The 16,322-nt window shown below is 38.6% G+C and overlaps 1 protein-coding gene across 9 annotated transcripts in view; it reads left to right on the top strand.

Annotated features, from left to right (window-relative positions):
- Window positions 1-16,322, top strand: part of PRKAG2 (protein kinase AMP-activated non-catalytic subunit gamma 2) — a 224,251-nt gene that overhangs the window by 173,258 nt on the left and 34,671 nt on the right. For all 9 annotated transcript variants that reach the window (XM_054818179.1, XM_054818182.1, XM_054818181.1 and 6 more), the window contains one exon: window positions 24-111. In XM_054818179.1, the coding sequence (XP_054674154.1) occupies window positions 24-111 (88 nt within the window). The remainder of the gene's footprint in view (window positions 1-23; window positions 112-16,322) is intronic.

Here is a 16,322-nt window from a genome sequence, read left to right on the forward strand (position 1 = left end):
TTCTCCTCTCTTCCCTCCCGCAGGCGGCGGCGGCGGCAGCGGCTCCGGCTCCCTCTCAGCTCCCGGCCGCCTCCGAAGGGATGCTGGAGAAACTAGAGCTCGAAGATGAAGGTAAAAATTCAAGGAAAGGGAGGCGGGGGCGGGTCGGTGGACACCCACACGCCCAGCGGGGTCTGGACAGAGGGAAGGGAGCGCGGTATCACCGCCGAGGAGTCCGAGCCGGCCGCGGTGCCGCTGCCTGCGCTGGCCGTGTCCTTGCAGGGCGGGTCGCAACCTTCCCCCCCCCCGCCCGGCCCGATCCTTCTGCGGTGCTTTTGGCCCGGTGACCGCAGCCCGGGCTGTAGCTGCAGCCCGACTCGCACGCCGCCTCGTAGCTGATGGCAGCACATGCCTGCGCCTCCCGGGCCGCGGCCGCTTCCACGGTGCGTGCTTTTCATCTGCAGTTCCAGTCGGCCAGGGTCCCCGGCCCTGAAGGGAAGGCAACCTTCATGGCACCCCCTCCTCCTGCCTTTGAAACACTCATTCTCCTGGAATACGTCTGCGATACCAAATATAGACTTTGAGAGTGAGGTGTGAGCAATGATGGAAAGCTTTTTTTCCACTCCTTATGGATATGCATACATCTGCTTAAAGCGGACAGCTGTAAACTAAATTTTCCTTTTGTGGCTGCTCTTTTACGTTGTTCTTCGCTGTCCTTTTAAGAGCTGCAGAGTGTGCTGTTCTTGATAGGGGAACTCCTGGCAAGTTTTTCTGTCTTGCAAGCACGGAACTGTGCAGTGGAGAAGCACGAATGTTGTGGGGGTTTTTTTTCTTGAACTTGTACAAAGCATTCCCTTACTTCTGAAAGATCTGTGTTGAGTATCTTGAGCTTTCATTTTCAGAAAGGATTAGATTAGTGGATGCAAATACGGACGCATAGCTAATCTCTATGCTCAGTATTCTAAATTGGCTAAGACCCCATGGCATGTGGGGGTTTTTTGTAGTTGGTAACTGCTATTGTAAAATGTAGGACAAATATTTAAGGAAAACTTTGAAAATAGTAAGCTGAGTCATTCTGTGAAAAATATCTAAGCCGGTATGCTAATAAACCAGCTTCTTGGTTACTAGCATGCTTTCTACAGTTGTGGGACTGGTCTGAAAAAGTAACACTTTTTATTTTAAGCTTCTCTGTGTGAGAAAAGGAAGCTCTTAACAGTTGGATTCTTTAAGCTTTTCTTTAGGAGTCTGGACAGAGTTTGAATTACAATGAAATAGTTGTGCCTTTTGTGAATCCTGGACGTGATTAAATATGAATATTTGGTGCAAGGGATTTGTTGCTAACTTGTGGCTTTTTTTTTTTTGCTCACACTGTTTAACTATTTTTAGTTAAGCCTTCATTTTATGTTTATAGAGTTAGAAAGTTACCGACTTAAGTATTTCTTTTTACATAAAGCTTGTAAATGCTAGATAGGAGATCCTAAAACCTGCTGAATCACTAATAGTTAAGCCATTTTAAAAGCTACTTTAAACGTCTTATAAATTTAGATACCTGAAAAAGATGTCTAGGTTAAAAAAAAAAAAGCAAACCAAAACACCCTCAGTTTGGAGAGCCTTTGCAATTGCAACAGTGTAACATAGTATTATTTGGAGTCACTTGATTAGACTGAATATCCATATATGTCTTCTAAAACACTGCAATAAAATAACCAGAGTTCTTCAGAAAGTTTAGTAACTTTTAAAAATTTGTTTACTGGTTTTCAAGCTTTTGTTTTGCTTTGTGTCTCAATTCATTTAGCTTTAAAACTAAGGCTTTGTCTGTGGGAACTCAAGCTGGGTGGGTGAGAGCAGTTCAGGGATCTGTCAAAATATAATGCCTAATAGCAAACCTCTGACCAGTTTAAAGTAGTATGTGAATTTAGAAAGGAAGCAGTCCCCTTACTAGCCTCAAACTTGGTGAAAACCTAGTTTTATGCCTAATTTAAAAGCCAACTGGAAAGGATGTAGAGTGCTGTATGCAGAAGGTAAGATGTAAGTAAAATTAAGAATGTGACTGTCAGACCAAAACTTACTGTCCAGAATGCTTCTATATGAAGAGGCTGACAGAAGGAGAATCCTAGAAAATTGAGATGCGGATGGAAATGCAGCAGCTTAGTTGCCATATACGTTTTATGACCTAAATTTTTGCACTAGTTGCTGTAGTTGTATTTGTGCTAGTATTGGGGATGGGGGAGTAAAATGACATCTAATGGTGTCACTTTTTTGTTGGATGGCAAGTAGTAAGTGCTCAGAAGTTGAGAAACTTCTCTGAAATCTTGGAAAGATTTCATTAAGCGACTATAGCCGCACAGTAACTGATGATCTTTTGTCAAACTTAAGTCTCTCCACTGACAGCTAAAACTGTGAGTTAAATGAGAAATTTGAAACTTGTTTTGAAACCACTTTTCTGACTGCCTCTACTTTTGAGTATTTCCTCTTGCTAGCATTCTAGTTTCTGCGTCCATCAACAGTTGCTAACTATCTTGTGTATCAAATCGTGCTGCAGTTCTGTTGAAACAGAGAGCTTAATAGAGAGAGCTGAAAAATAAGGCTCAATGTGTGCAGTGAATGCCATCCAGTATGATGAAATGAATTTTTGTTTGTTGTTCTCCTCAAAGGTTACACAAATGAGAATTTGAAAGCACAGAAGGCATTCATTTAATGTGGATTCTAATTAAGAGGGCTAAATTGAAAAAAATGGTACTAAAAAGATTTATAGTCTAAGTAATACTGTAATGAAATAGGCAGAGTCTAGCCTGATGATGTGATTTCTAAATAAAATAGTATTGTCAACTGCAAGGCAATTTTTTCCATTATGTACAAAGAATGTATATAAACTATTTTGTACATAATTAGTATGGACGGTATTAGACATGACGTTATTGTCGCAGAGGTTCTGGTCATCTTTTTGGTTTAAAATGCCTTTATTTCAAATATCTGGCTGCATTGTCTAGGAGCAGTGCAACTTCTTATTGGTTGGTCACTAGTTCTGTCTAGTATTGGCTTAATAATACTACTCTTGTGATGTGTAAGAGTAAATCTTAGTGAGATGCTGTTAAACAGCATCAGCTGCACTATGGCTGAAATAAGATGAGCTGTAGGCTGATTATGTGCACAGAGGAGAAAGACTGGATAGGCCAGTGGGTGTTTATTTAGGACTCTCTAAAGGACTTTTTTCCTAACAGCTATCAAAGCAGGAAAGTTAAAACTCTCACGTAAGAAGTCCAGAGTCTCTTTTTAACTGAAGGATGCTCTAGAGTAAAATATTCTAAACTCATCCTACTCAGTCAGTATTCCTTGGATGGGAATGATCTACCTATGTCTCCTGAAAAAGTATGAAAGCTACCTGTTGATGGGTGTGGAGTTTCTCATTGTAGCCTGAAATAGATGAGTATGAAGAGATCTCTCATGAATGTATATAAATGATCAAAAACTGGTTGCTTTCAGACATATTGTTGGTTTGCTTGTTCAGGTCTAGTGTTTGTGCAATCATGTTTCTATATTAAGGTTGTTCTTACTTCTGATCAATATCAAGAGGAGTTCTGAGTTTTATTTTATGGAGGATACGATGAGCTTGGAAAAGAGCAAGGAGAAATTATTCTGAAGATCTAATATGAAAAAGGGCTTTAGTTAACAATTTACGCTTACTGTCTTTAAATTGTTAGGCTGGAATTCCAGAAGTGGTTGTGTTCCAACAGCTACCTGTGCTGTGAGAAGAGAAACTGGATTAGAGTAGCAAATAAGCAACATATGCATGCCTGTCAATTGTATTGATTTAACTGATGTAGTTTTAGCATGTTATTTTGGAAACTAGTTTTGTTGCAGTGTTGGCTCTCATCCACGCTAATCTCTTCCATTTGCTCAGCTTGGGTAATAAAGTAGTAGCTACTGAAAGCTGAATGAACTACTTTTCTGTAGCATCTGCTGACTTGTGGAGTCTTCCCGAGGTATTTTCTGCAGACAGAGTGAAGTTAGTTGCAGGGTTCTCCTGTATCTATACTCAATTCCTAGTCTGGAAAAAAGAATTCTGCAAAGCGCATGCAGCAATTGTAACATCAGCGTCATGGGACTGAAGTTCTCGCTCTTGAATGCTCTACTTCTCTGGATTGTTGCACAAAGCAGCGTTTAGACAGTTATTTGATAAATAGTTTGCATTAGAGTGGAATCTCTCCTAGTAATGCTCTGGTCTTCATCTCGCTCTTCCTGTATCATCCATCTCTTCTGTCACGTGCTCGTTTCTGGCTGTCTCCTGTAATAGACTTTCACCAGTAATTGCATCTTCTCTTAACTAATTGTTGTGTCTGGGGTAATTCCTTCCCTGCTCTGCAGATTTTCTTATTGTTTCTTACTAAAAGTAGTTTCTTACTGAGCTCTTCCTGTCTGCCAGTCTCCTGCTGTCAACTGAATATCTGCATCAAGGTATGAAAACAGATGTCACTTGGGGGCAAAAAATAGTTAAAAGAAGTTGTAATAAAATGCACGTTAATGGGCATACTAGATTTTGTTTAATCCTTAAGACTGAAGGATCAAGTGCTCAGATTAGGAGATAGTAAAGTTAAGGCATTCTTTTGCAACTGTAATTAATTTCTAATAAACATTCATTATGTGATTGTTAAAGCTGATGCTGTCTGGAGTACAGAAACAGCATTCTACCCACAAGATGTGCTTTGAGATTTCAGGATACATGGTAATAGTGATAGGGGGTGTTTTACATGAACTTTTCCACAGCAGATTAAAATCCTAAGTGGACATAGCAAGAAATTATTGAGCAGAGATGGTAATTGGTATTAATAGACTTCATATAGTCTTAGCATTTAGGATTATTTTCTCTTCCTGCTGTAAGGTCACTTTGTGGTGTACTATAAAAGGCACAATAGCAGATTCTAAAAAATCTTACTCTTAGCGCTTTTTGTCCTGGCTATCTGATCTGACGTGATTCTGAACACTTGCATCTGAAACTATGGACAACCACTTATTCCACTGAATTTACTCGGCTTATATTTTCTGTCATTTTACAAGAAGGAATATCAAGGGACAATGGGCTTTCCTATGATGTACTTTCCAGAGTTGTTAAAGAATAACATATCCGAAGTATTCAAATGTTCAGCTTTATTAGTTTATGCAAGAAATTAGGATCAAGTGCCCTGCTGTCCTAGGCAACTTTGTCCTTTGTCTGCCAGTTTGCTATATAGTAACATGGATTTTTATTTCTTTTTTCTTCCTGGAAATTTCCATCTTTAAAGTTGAAAGATGAAAATTATATATAAAATTATAGGTAATTGAAAGTATACAACTTGAATAGTGCAAAAGAAGCTATTGTGAGTTTTGTTCTCTTAGATAAAGACTGTTCCTGCAACGCATGCGCATCTTTACCATGTGCAAGTATTGCACGTGGTGGTTCTTGTCAGCCCAGTGCTCGCTGTCTCCAAGCAGTCCTAACTATTGTCCTGCCCCTACATAGGACACAACTTTCTTATTCTTAATGTGATACTTAGTCTTACCATGAGAAAAGCCCTACTCTGTCCTGACTAGGAAATAACAAATTCATAGCAGCTAACACGTGCAGTCTTTCTCAGGAGACAAAACTTTTTAAGCCTTAGGAGTCTGGGAAGTGATGTTTTAGTACAGCAAAAGATACAGCCCTGTTACACAGGCCATGCTCTAAAACTGTCTGCTTTGGGTCTTGGGGGATGCAGGACCCTCTCAATGGAAAAACTTTAATAAAATTTTAATGTGGTCAAAACATTTATTTTCCCTAACTTGTTCTTGGAAACAGTAAAATCATTCTGGCTATGGAAAGTTATGGGAAAACGCTTACCATGGCAATGAGTCCATGTAATTGCTTTGGCAAAGCTGTAATCAACTGAAAAAAATTTTACAAAAAGTGTTGGGACTGATTGTGTCCAGGTAGTGCTGCACCTGCATGATTTGCAAACATTATCTTCCAAGTGAAAGCCATTATTGACCAGCAACTATCTGTGAGGAATATTAAGACAACCAGGAATTCTCCTACACTTGAAAGATGTCACTGTTAGTATCTGATAGCCAGTGTGAAGTACTGTTTTACAATCACCTTTACTAGCCACTCTTGCTAGTGCTCTTGCTTTCATCTGCATCAGATGAGGGACAATGTCAACTCTGCTAATAACTTCCATGCAGAACTTCCTTGATTCAGAAGCTATTAATAATAGTGGGCTATTGTGGTTGGTAAACAACAGCGTGATAAAACGTCGAAGGCTTTGGACAATATCATCTCAACTTACAAGTGTCGCAAAAACCCCTTGATTTAGAGCTACTGAGTTTACAGCATTGCGTGCTTGAGTAATGATAGATGTGGAAGATGTGACAATATCAGTGTTACCTGATAGATGACTACAAGGTGCTTTTGCTTGCCTGTGACTGCTCTGCTGAGCATTACCAGGATTGAGTAGGGTGACTAAAGAGTCCTTTCTGCAAGAAGCTTCCTAGGTGGTGGTCCGCGGTGTTCTATCTGATAGAACTCTCCAATGCCCTGCGTATGTAGTGTGGACAGTATAAATAAAACAATACTATTGTCTTTGTAGTTTGATAACGTCGACTGTTAAATTTGACTGTCATGGTCAAGTCAGTGCTCTTGGAAAACTTAACGCCTTGTGGCATGACTGAGTACTAAACGGAGGTGACTTGGTTTAAACTGAAGTAATGCCAATGTGACAAGAATGATAGCGAAGTATTTGCATAAGTTGGCTCAATCTAGCTGTTGCTAAACAATCATAAGACATGTTTCTGCTTACTAATCATCTGCAACAGATGTGACTGTTAAAAAGATAGGACTTTTTGTAATGTGTACTGTGTTTTTGGTAACTTGAGGGTGGATGATCACAGGGCTTTGTCTGTGCAGCCATTCAAGTCAGGTCGCTTACATCAGCACTGCTTTTTGTTAGGAACTTGCTCTTTGGGTAGGTAGCACTTAAGCTGTCTGCAGTTAGTTTACTGATTTGAATATTTTGACTTCCAGAACTTACAACTATACTAGCATTGCATGGCTTTGGGGGGAAGTAGGTAAGTCCAAAACGTCTTAAGGAACGTAACGTTTCCAACATAAGTGCAGGAGTTGATGGTACTGTTTTTCATAACAGTTCCTGCATCTTGAAACAAAATGTACCTCTCCATACTGAGACTGTTTGCCTTTGGATGCATGATGTGGTAGGCTTTACTGTGGCACTTCTTTGAGTAGAGAAGGCTGACAGAAGGAAAATCTGGGAGTTTAGGGGAAAATCCTTCTGTGGAAGGGTTGCACCAATGGCTAGGATTAACATATAGCCAAAGCAGTTTAACACAAATACAAGCATAACTATGTTAGAGTGGAGTTGAACTTGACTATTAGGTGTCCAGCTTGGCATCTAGATAGAGCTTTGGAAAGCTAAAATAACCCTATCACCCTATGAGTGAACCACATCTAAGAGTTTTTGAATGTGATGTGGATATCTTCAAGGTAGCTTTCAAATACTATTTGAATAAATCTAACTTGATTTCAGATTCTTTCTTCCTCTACTGAATTTTTATTGTGGCAAAAGTTAAATTGCACTCGTAAATTTTGTCTAAAAGCACTTTTCCTATGGTGTAGACCAGTGCTTTTATTTATGATGTGAATTTTTTTTTGCCTCTTTTTAGGGTGTTTTTTTCAAGGTTTGGGGGGGTTTTGTTTTGTTTTTTACAATCTTATTTTATTTTTTTCTGTGTATTATGACTGAGTGTATAGTTATGACACCAGGCATTTTAAGAAACAGAATCAAACTTCCCCCCCCATCATTCCCTTACCCTGTGGTATTTTTTCAGCTGCTTAGTTTGTTTCGTGAATTTCTACTGACACAGAGACACAGAAGAAGAAGATATCAGATGCTGGAGAAGGGAGTAAACTGGGATAGGCATAGAAGAGGGCCAGTCAGGAGATCAGAAATATTGAACTTGCATTAAAGGAGGAAACTAAAAGGCTTTGCTCATTTAGCTTGTAAAAGGCAAGCCAAGAAGGGATGTGATAACACTGTATGTATGAAAACATCCTGTTAGGGGTGGGAAGGGGATAAACACCAAGGAGGAAAATTAACTGAAGACCAACATTGATACAAGAACAAATGGATATAAACTCTTCCTGTATAAGCTTTGAAATTGTATTCTAACTTCCAGTATAGTTACTATAGGAGTGAGTTTGTAGGGTAGACTTCTAATGCTTTGGATCACTTCAGGATATAGCAGCATCACTCAGTTAAAGGGATTGTATGGTTGTCTTTCATGGAAGACTCTGAATACCATAGTGCAGAAGGTGACTGCTTTGGTCTACACAAGCAGTTGCATGTATCTCTCCTGTCATAGTCTTCTTTGGACTCCCTAGTGTTTGAGTTAGTTACTTTTAAAAAACAAAACAAAACACAAAAAACCCCAGTGGTGCTCTATATGGTCATCATATGAGTTCGGAGGAAGATTAGCTTTGGGTGAAGTTGCAATTTATCTGTGGTATAGAGAATGGATCAACAGAACTTCTAAATTAGGCTCCAGAAAACCGTATCTGAATATACAGTATTGAGTGTGTGTTGGATCTCACCTGCTTTAGTTAGGAAACTGCTAATTCTTTCTGTATAGCTTTAAGCTACACCTGCCATTAGGTGAATCTCTTAAGTGGTATATTGAAACAGAACACTTCATAATCTGTTAACCTGTGCATACAGATTCATAAATTGTAATAAGAAATAGCAATAATAAATATTTAGAAAATATTGGTGTGCATAAGGAGGGAAGGAGAAGAAATGTATAAGGGGAGACTAGAGAGAAATAAAAATGTAAATACTGAATTATTAAAAGCTTCCAGATAAAATATTGTAAGTAGTCATTCAGGATTTGAGACCAACAGTTTATTAGACAAAGCTGTTTCTCCAGCAAATATAGTCCAAAGTCCTTAAGACTTAAGCCTAAACATTTATTTCTTCCTTAAAGCATTATGTAAATGATACTTTGAGTTTAGATTGTTAGTCTTCAGTGGAAGATCTCCTAAAGATTAGATACTTGCTCTGTTCAGTAAGGATACGAGTGTGGCTTGTGAAGATATTGTGTAGTCATTTTGAAAATGCTTGTCTTGTGAATAATACTTTGGTTAAGCTGCTTGTTTAGGTTTGATCTTAAATTAATTCCTAAAACACTTAAATGGCTATCTTTTTTTTCTAAAGTCTGTGCAAACTGTGTATGTAGGAGGACTTATGCTTGCTTTAAAGAAATAGCAAAAGCTCAAATTGTTTACCAATATTCCAGTACAGATACTCAGGATACAGGCTGGTTTATTCTTTTATTAATCACCTAACTTAAACCTTCCTTGAATTCAGCTCTCCAGTGTATGGTTCCTGATATTAATATTCAGAGACTTAGTACCATTTTTAGTTTCTTGTGTTTTGTGGCCTGTGATTCGCAATCTTGAAGAGCATGTCTGCATTCCAGACAGGCGACATCTTAAATTAGATCTTTGCTTGGGGATGCTTAGGGAGAAATCATAGTGCTTGTTGTCAAGGGAAGATCTTGAACGTGTTTTAGAAAATTCTTCAGGTCCACTTATGCTTTATTGTGGTGAAAATCTTAGAAGCATTATTGGGTTGCAGGCTGAAGTTGCTATCTTTATTCACAAAACCACGGTGACGTAGCTTTCCTCAAAGTACAAATCTTTTAACTTTGATTGAAAGTTGATTTAAGTGATATTGGGCTGTTTCACAAGTATTCGGTTGGATTTCTGGTACTGTTTACCAGTTAGTCCCTAAACAAGGCAGCTCTTGCTTGTAAACAAATAAGTTTATCTGCCTGCCTGGACAAGAAACTTCAGAGTTACTATGATTAGTTTTGGAATGTGAAGTCTCTTAAGCTGCTCATCACTTTTTTGTCTGCCTCAGATCTCACGTGATCATTTGCCTATCCCCACTGCCAGTGGAGAGCTACAGTAAAAGAGGCATGTTAACTTCTCAGCCCATTTACCAGGATTTACTAACCCAAAAAATGAGAAACAAAATTCAGTGCAGGATTTTGAAGTGTGCTATAAATACAAGGAAGATTGAAAACACAATCTGAATCTTTCATTGTTTCAGGTAGCTATTTGTATTAGTTTTCATTTACAAGCCTTAGCTACTACTGAAGTTTGAAGAAATGGAGATATTTAAGCCTCAAAGCCAGAAAAGTGGATCTTTTGAAGTGTTCTCAGGAACTAATAGCCTTTTTTGTTCTTCGCTAAAGCAGGATGTGCTTATGCATTCTCATTCCATGTTAAGGACCTTTAAGGAAGGAGACTGTACAGTGTCATAACATTGCTTTGTTCTGTCTAACCAGCTTTGGGAATGTTTTAATAACTCTGTAACAGCTGGAGTCAGTTTTTGTTTGATTGTTATTTTGTTTAAGCAAGCTGTGTCTTTTCTTCCCTACTTCTACTATAGCAAATCAAATGAATAACAGGGTAGTTCTTTCTCAGTGATAGTGTTATTTAGTCACTCCCGTAACTTGCACTTATCCGTTTGAGTCTTCCTTTCCGATTCTGGTATTCTCTGAAAGATCACATTAACTTCAAACCACTTATGAATTCAGTTTGAAGATATGGTGAGGTTTAAAGTCTTGCAACAATTTCTAACTTTTACTGCAAACTCTTTGAAACATGTTCTATATCTGGTTTGAAGATCACTAAGGAGAATGTTGAATAAAATCAAGCCCAGATCCTCTGAGACTCTCTTGCAATGTTTCCCTGTGAAATATCAAGCTACTGGTAAAAACTCTTCCAGACTAACTTGTAGAAAACTAAAGACATGCGGTCAGGATGTCTTTTGTCACTGAAACCTCTTTTCCTTTTCATGTTCCTTCAGTAGTTCTTGGACATAGTGATTGGTTTCAGCTTAACTTCTCAGAAATGAAGGTTTCAAACCAAACCTTGGTTCCTCACTTCATAGAAGTGGGAAGAGAGTGTTGTCCTTAAAAGCTCACCTGTACAGAAAAACTGCAGCATGAACTTGCATACCATTGTGCGCTAGCCGATTGGCATAAGACGGACCTTGCAAATGTTCCAACTTTGACAAGAGTTTAAACTGGAGCTCCTATCTTCTTAAAAACACACAGTCGTCATCCCATTTTGTAAACCCACTGAAAAAAAAAGACATCTTACTAGTTTTGCTGCAACTGGGGTTGCTTCATACGCAGTTACTTTGTGATTCTACCGTATCTTTTCCATGTGTAGTAGTATCCAAGCTTGCTTTGAAATCAGTGTCTCAAGCATACTGCGATTTTTAAATTGTTTTTTTAATTTTATTTTGTGTCCACTCTCTTTCCATCCCATTGATCATTTTATCCTGAGTAAAAACTGATTAGACTGAACTGTTCTTGACACAACCATACTGGCTTTCTGCTTTGCTTTTGATGAGCTTCTTTTGTAGGTGCTTACAAATACACTAGTTTTAATAGCTTGCTTCAATACATACCTAAGAGTTCTGACTGGTTTTGGATTTGTTTGACTTGCCTTTTGACTGGGATTGTATCTTCATGAACTTGCGGAGTTCAGGAATGGTTGTTTTTAACTACAGGGACTCCTGTTTACACGTCATAACCTCCTGTCTCTGTATCAAGCAACTCCTTGTGACAAGGGGAGAAAACATCTCCATTACCTTAATGATCTAAAGTGACTGAACAGTTGCACATACTCTAGAATTCAAGAGACATACTAAGATGTGTGCAAAAAAGGTGTAGATGCAAGCAAACCTGAATGTTATGTTCAAAAGTATCTTAAGCGATTACAATATAATTCTTAAACTTAAATGTTTTAAGAAGTGTTATGGTTTCTTTTAGCTTGTCACTATTAGAAATTATTAAGCTTTTTCCAAAGACTGAGGCAACACGACAATGTGCACTTCTCTATTCACTTTTATTCACCTGTTAACATACCTATTCTCCCCTCTTATTTTGTGTACCTCTAGACCCTCTTCCTATTTGTAGGATGAATTACAGTTAGCAGGGTAGAGCTTACTCTAATGTTGTCCCAGTGTGCTCACGCTTCTTAAAATTCTGTTCTTCCTTTCACATCATGTATTCATGCTGTAATATGTAATTGAATTAATCTTGGATCACTGAAGAAGCTTCTGATACTGATCTCTAGATACACTTCCTATCACTTCTTTGTATCAGAGTATCTTACATCTGTAAACTTACTAGGATCTTTCTTTAGCTGCCAGCTCATGCATTCCTTTAGATGGGGTGGGAAATGTTCAGTCTGCAACATCCATATCTATAGCCTGTGGCTGAATGAATAATGCTACTGTGTAACTTCAATGTGTGGTCTGCCAAGATATTTTGAAGCTCTCTGCAGCTTTCAGAAAGAGAAAAAAAATCTTGTCTCTGTCACTACATCCTCTTTTTTTGGGTTCCTTGCATTTGAAATCCTTGTGGCTTGTGATGGAATAGTCAACTCCTGTCACTGTTGTCATCCTAATTCCTATGCATTAGACTTTAAACCTGTTTGGTTTTTTTTTTTTCCTCCCCCTCTATATTTGGAAGTAGTCCTTTGCTAGTCTTGGTTGCCATCTTTGCAACAAAGTTGTGCAGAGCATGTTTTAAAAACTTAAAGATGATTTATCTCCTGCCACTTAGACATCCTTGTAACCGTCTCTTCCCACCTTTTCCATCTTTTTTTACCACTCAGTCTTATCCTGTGACTAATTACATGGGTGGTTATTTTGGTGGGGTATTTCTTTTGCTGAGAAAAGCTTCCTCTTGCATAAACAGGAGCCAAATGATACAGTACATCACTTCTTTTTTTTTTTCCTGTGTTTGCCCTCCTTAAGCTATGTTAGTATTCTTCTCCTACCAAGTCTGACATTGATTCAGCTTCTGGTGTCTTGTTTCTGGTCCACTGTTTTCAGTGTTCTTGGCTCTTCAGCAGACAGCTCAGTAGACTGAAAAATCATGCCCTCTTAACTGCATTATTCTGTGACAAAATTACAGTTTCTGGTTCTTTTCTCCCAGTCCCTCAGTTTTGATGCTTTTTACAGGATATACCATGTACATTTTAATTTGCCTGCATGTCATTCAAACCTATCTAAAAATCTAACAAATTAGTCATACTACTCTTATAGAAGGTAGGTTGAAGTAAAGCTGTTGCTCATGATCGCATCAACATGAACGCATCAAGCACAGCGTAGTGCTGGATTCCTTTTCAGAATCTGTTCCTGGCTGTCCCTTAGCTGAAGAATGCTGATAAAGTCCTACCTGAACATTTGATTCCTGGAATGTTGTTCTTGAAACTCCACTCTTTCATTCAGATGCCTCCATGTCCCTTAAAAATCATGTTTTGGGGGCTGTTGGTGAGCTTGTAGAGGTTTGTGGTTCTCACTATAAAGTGTCACTGTTGTTTTTGAAGTGGATTAGCTATATCTGTGCTGGATGGGAGTTTTTTAGATCTATTAGAGGTGTTGTATTAATGATTTACACTAGAAGTACTACCATCTGCTTTGTCGAAGTTGTGGGAAAGGTTATTAAGAAACTCATTCAGTAAGTTCAGACTGGGGGCAGACAGAAACTTTATAGCCAGTTTTGGTGACAACTTTCAGATAAAAATGAAGGCAGAAGAACAATTTACAGGGTTAATGGGGTCTCTTACCTATTGTATACTCTGCCAAGGGTTATCTGTAACAGTAGGGAGAGAAGGTAACTTGCACTGGCTTATTTAAGTAATTAGTCACCCTTGTGTCTTCTGGCACCATTTGACGTAGCTAAGCTGATCTAATGGCTAGCTGCCACAGCAAGGATGATGTCCTTGTACTGTATAGCTTCTAGTGTAAGGGAAAGGCAGGAATAATCTGCTCACCACATGGCTAGATATGGGAGCTGAATAGACCTAAAACTGGTACTATCAGGAAGCGGATAACTTGTGACAAATTCAGCTTTTCCAGCCAACTTGTGCAACAGTTCTGTATAAATCCAGATGTAGTGAGAGGGAGGGAATGGAACCACACAGCCAGCAAAGGGATCAGTGGTTGCTGCTACTATGCAGTGCTGCTGCTTATGCTGCTGTGGAGCCACAGCTTTAGACCTGGCCTCTGGAAAGGTAGAATTATTCTGTATTTGCTGACAAAGGAATGTTGGCTAGGGATGTGAAAAATTACTCTCTTAAACTGCAGCTTAAGCCAGATGTATGTGAACAACTCTCCAATTCCTGTTTTCACTGTGATACTATGTATTTGTCTAAGTTGTGTGTGGGGGTTATTTCTATGTTAACAAAAGACTTAATTATTTTACTTGATTAAGTGAAATGAGAGAATAGTATAGACTGCCTTTGTTGGTATAACACCTCTTTTAGTAAAGCTTGTCAGTATAATTATACCAATAAACTTCACCTAATGTATTGCTGTTGGATCAGTTCCGTAGCAAACATTGGGATGAAAACCATCTTTTTTAATTTTAACATTTTAATTCTCTAGCATCTGAAATGTGATATTCAGCATATTACTTGACTTTTTAAAATAGGAGTATGACTTGGAGTAACCTAAAGTACAGATATGTATGTGTGCAGTAACCGAAAAGAAAATGTTTTTTCCAGTAACTAGGTTATTTACTACACATGCGAATATCACAAAAATACACTTGTACTCTCTTCTCCAATTCCTTTTATCCACCATCTGAGCTGGCTGAGGGGAGATAGTTATGCTAATAGTAGCCAACCTGAAGAGTCTAGTGTTGGGTGCTGGGAGTGCAGGGAGTTCTGACTGCTGTAAGAAAACTCCAAGTTTTTAAAATTGCACAGTTTCCCAGACTAATTCCAATTAAAAACCAGGAGGGTGGGGCATGGAATTATTGTATGTGTGTGTGGTTTCTGTATTCCTCTAAGCTGTTCACCTAGCTAGGCAGTTAGCTGAGTGTATTTTTAATGCTGTTATCAGCTATATTTTCCCCTGCTTTTTAAAGGGCTTTTAAAATTTGGCAGTTACTTTCATGGCAAACTTAGCAATGTCAGCTATACAAACAGTTGTTTAGGCCCATAAGAGGGGTTCTTTGTATTCCTCAAGTGTTTGAGAATTGCTAGATCCCTCAGTTCTCAATCTAACCATAAGGCGCAAGGGTACTATAGAGAGTTACAGCAGCATGATTGTGGTCTATGGTGGAATTAACTCTTCAAAACAGGTGAGAGAAAACAGTCTCTGTGGAACTCTGTCTTCCTTTCAAACACTCCTGGAACCATCTACAAAACTTGAAATGTGACTGGATACCAGTGCGGAAGTACAAGGAGCATAATACAACTATAATATAAAATATAATAGGAAAGATCATGATTTTGTATTGTTGAAATTAGGAAGCACGCATGGTCTTGTTGTTGGGCCAGCCCAGTATGAATATAGCACAGAAATAAAGCCTGTGGTTTGCATTAAATACTTCTGAGGAACTTTCTGTAGGCTTTTACGTTGCAGTATTTGGAGGCTTTTCAATATGTGTAGACCATATGTGTCACTGCATGTTCCTGTTCTCCATCTGCGGGCACTTCTTTCCTTCCCCCGCCCCTCCCCGCCTCCCCTTCTTTTTCTTCTTTTGAAGGCCTTGAAATTCTGAAGGGAAAGCTACAGTGGAAAAGCACCCTGCATGGTGGCAAAGGTGGAACTGAAGGTATCTGTTCAGTAGATCTCTGAAGAATGGCTTCAGTAGTGCTGTGGAAGTTTCTCCTTCACTTATGAAGAACATTCAGATGATAGTTCTACCTTAGAGCTCTCTGAATAGACAGTTATACTTAGTGCCATACTGAGTCAGTATCGCTGAATATTTAATCTGTTAAAAAAAAAAAAAAGTAGTGATGTTTTTGTAAATGTTTACTGCCTGAAATAAAAAGTTAAAGCATGTATAATGTTACAGTGGAGGGTGAAAGGAAAGGAGTAAAAATCATTTGGTCTTAAATGCATAAGATTGAGAGTGGAGTGGCAGAAATACAAATCTTCATGATCTTCCACTCTAAAGGATCTCTACCGGTAGGAATACAGAAAGTGCTGATGCAGAGAGAGACTTTACTCTGTAAAAGACTGTATGATGAGGCTCTCAACTTCAGATGTTAAATTGTCAAAAAATCTTGCGATCTTTTAGGTGACTTTTGTTTGTGCTCCATTAAAAATGTAGAAAACAGTACTGGGGATTTGGATTTTTTTGCCTTCACCTATGACTTGGGGAGAAGGGGTGCACATGGAGAATGTCCACTTGCAAAATAACTGTCAGATGAATCTTCAAGAAATAAACTTTCATAAGTGAACACCCACATGGAAATACACATTCAACTACTTATTAGT

This window comes from Grus americana, chromosome 2 (assembly GCF_028858705.1).
Source record: "Grus americana isolate bGruAme1 chromosome 2, bGruAme1.mat, whole genome shotgun sequence".
Classification (NCBI taxonomy): domain Eukaryota; kingdom Metazoa; phylum Chordata; class Aves; order Gruiformes; family Gruidae; genus Grus; species Grus americana.